This window comes from Papilio polytes, unplaced genomic scaffold (assembly GCF_000836215.1).
Source record: "Papilio polytes unplaced genomic scaffold, Ppol_1.0 DF823935.1, whole genome shotgun sequence".
NCBI classification, from domain to species: domain Eukaryota; kingdom Metazoa; phylum Arthropoda; class Insecta; order Lepidoptera; family Papilionidae; genus Papilio; species Papilio polytes.
The window spans coordinates 2,181,046-2,183,538 of NW_013525269.1; the positions used below are offsets into that span (position 1 = coordinate 2,181,046).

Sequence of the window (2,493 nt, forward strand, 5' to 3'; positions counted from 1 at the left end):
ACGTAATTAATTAATAATTTTAAAATAATCATAATAATTCTTAGAGTATTAGATATATTTATTAGTCAAGGGACAACTTTAACATACTCTTTGTAACATGTGATAATACAGAATAAAAAAAAACACTCGAGACAATTTGGAGACATGTTTGTCTAAATGATTAAAACTGGAGACATGTTACGCAAAGTATGTTGGAGATACATTTTAATGGAGTCGGAATGGTCCGATGCGTTTCTCTCCAGCAGTATGTTGAACATATTCACGGATTTGATCAGTAGCCACCAATCCGATGCACACCAGAGACTCTTTGAAGTAACCGCAGCTCTGTATTTACAAATTATCATATTACATCGTATTTAAACAGCCTTATTTTTACAGTAGCTGTTGCTCGCGACTTTGTACATCTAAAATTAAATATTGTTAAATAGTCTTAAATCAGCAATAACGCAGCTTCTTAACGGTGAAAGAATTTTTGTATTCGGCTCAGTAGTTTTTGTGTTATTTCATTACATACGAAATTCCAAATTTTTTCTCTTTACAACACTAGTATAGATGACTACAAATATGAACTGTAAATGTGACAATATTTTGTAAATCTATTAATTAAAAAAAAACTTCTATTTCAAGGCGAGGATCGTATTATTCTAAAAAAGTCAACAGACACAAGGAAGCCTTTTGATTTACTAAAAGTTTTTTTATTCAGTACAAAAGTACGACAACAAGGAAGATGTTAATTAAATGAGTTCTGAAGACCTTTTGTCTTACTTTGAAGGTTTATTAAAACCAATTTAGGCGGAAAAACAATAGCATAAAAACATTTCCATTTCAATTTTATTAAGGAACACAGTAAGAGAACGATAATTAGAGAAATGATACTATATTTTTATGCGAGAGTAAAACCCACGGATATAGTATCAAAGGGTATAAACGAACTCAATAATTGCTCTTATATTTAAATTTAGTTTTAATTTAGTTCTTTTCATTTCACGAAAAGAGGAAAATGTTTCACGAAATACAATCTTGATTGAAAACATCAGTACTAACGAATAAAAGAATGGATAATTGAAAAATAACCTTATCAGTTTAGTAATAAGGTGGATTATTCTGTGTACCTTGCGAGGCTTCTGTCGGTGCCGGCGCTGCATGATGCAGCAGAGACCGCGGGAGATGTCGCACTCGCTGGACACGTTGCAATCGTCGTTGTATTGCTTGTGGCCGATAGACGGGGGCCGGCACACACGGATCTCACCTAAATACATTCTATATTCCAAATCTCACCTTTTATTACCCTTACATTTCAACCACATTACACTTTTCGTCAATCTTCATCATTTACTTCTCCTCAACTTATAGGATCTTTTAGACTATTGATTACGAGCTCTTGCCCGCGACTTCGTCCGCGTGGTATTAGAAAACATACGAACTATGTATATTACAAAAACCTACGTATCCCTCGGGAACCGGACATTTCTCTGGGATGAAGCTTATTTCATGTGTACTCCAGACTTTGTTTTATATCTGTGCCAAATTTCAATAAGATATATTGAATCGCTGCAGAATGATCGAGTGAACATTAAAAAACTAAATTAATGAATCCCACGGGAACCGTAACTATTCCCGGGATAAAAAGTATCCTATGTGTTCTTCCAGACTATGCTCTAAACCTGTGCCAAATTTCATGGAGATCCGTTCAGCCGTTTAGGCTACAAACGCTGACAAACATCCATCCATCCATCTAAACTTTCGCATTTACAATATTAGTAAGAAGTAAGATTTACCATCAGATTGAAAAACATTGGTAGAAGGTTTATGTCTAGTAGTAAGTAGACAAAGACTGATGATGATAATGGTATCTTTTACTACACCTCACTCCTTTTTCTAGCCCCCGCATATTACTGCATATTTTGTAATACCACTAAAAGTAATATCTCTGTAGGAAGATCCTAAATAAATCTTACCAGACAGCACTTCCTCACAGACCAAACCGGCGTCGCACTGGTGTTGACGGTTGCAGATTTCGCCCAGCTTACGGCCTACAAACGCAGGCAGGCAGCGACCTCCCTCCTCTGTACAAAATTTATAGGATCAAGATTGTTTAAACCAATTAGAATAAAGTCGCCATACATTTGATATGCTAAGACCTAACACGAACTTTTCCCGGAATTTATAAATAAGTGGATTCGTATTCACATAAAATAATACCAAATAATAGTTAAAATGGACACAAAACATAACTTTTACTATAAATAAATCGAAACACATCAGGAAATGTCCATTTTAGTTTGAACGAAAGTGGGTATAGTAGTTTTGTTCGCCGTAAAAATCTAGTTAAAACTGTTACACTCGCTCACTTTACGTATAGTACGTGGGACACGAAAGGACGTGAGACAAAAATAACTCACGACTTCGTAATGAAAGTACCGTGTAATGTTGTATGAATAAAATAACAGCCTTTACCTGCTCGTGAAAATGTGGTATACGTTTTCATGATTT

The 2,493-nt window shown here is 34.9% G+C and overlaps 1 protein-coding gene across 1 annotated transcript in view; it reads right to left on the reverse strand.

Moving 5' to 3' along the window:
* LOC106101851 (prohormone-3) overlaps positions 1–2,493 on the reverse strand; it is a 7,120-nt gene continuing 4,627 nt past the window's right edge. The window contains exons 5-6 of the mRNA XM_013281192.1: positions 1,113–1,249; positions 1–324 (exon numbers count right to left, since the gene is read on the reverse strand). Of these exons, the coding sequence (XP_013136646.1) occupies positions 205–324; positions 1,113–1,249 (257 nt within the window). The 3' untranslated portion in view covers positions 1–204. The remainder of the gene's footprint in view (positions 325–1,112; positions 1,250–2,493) is intronic.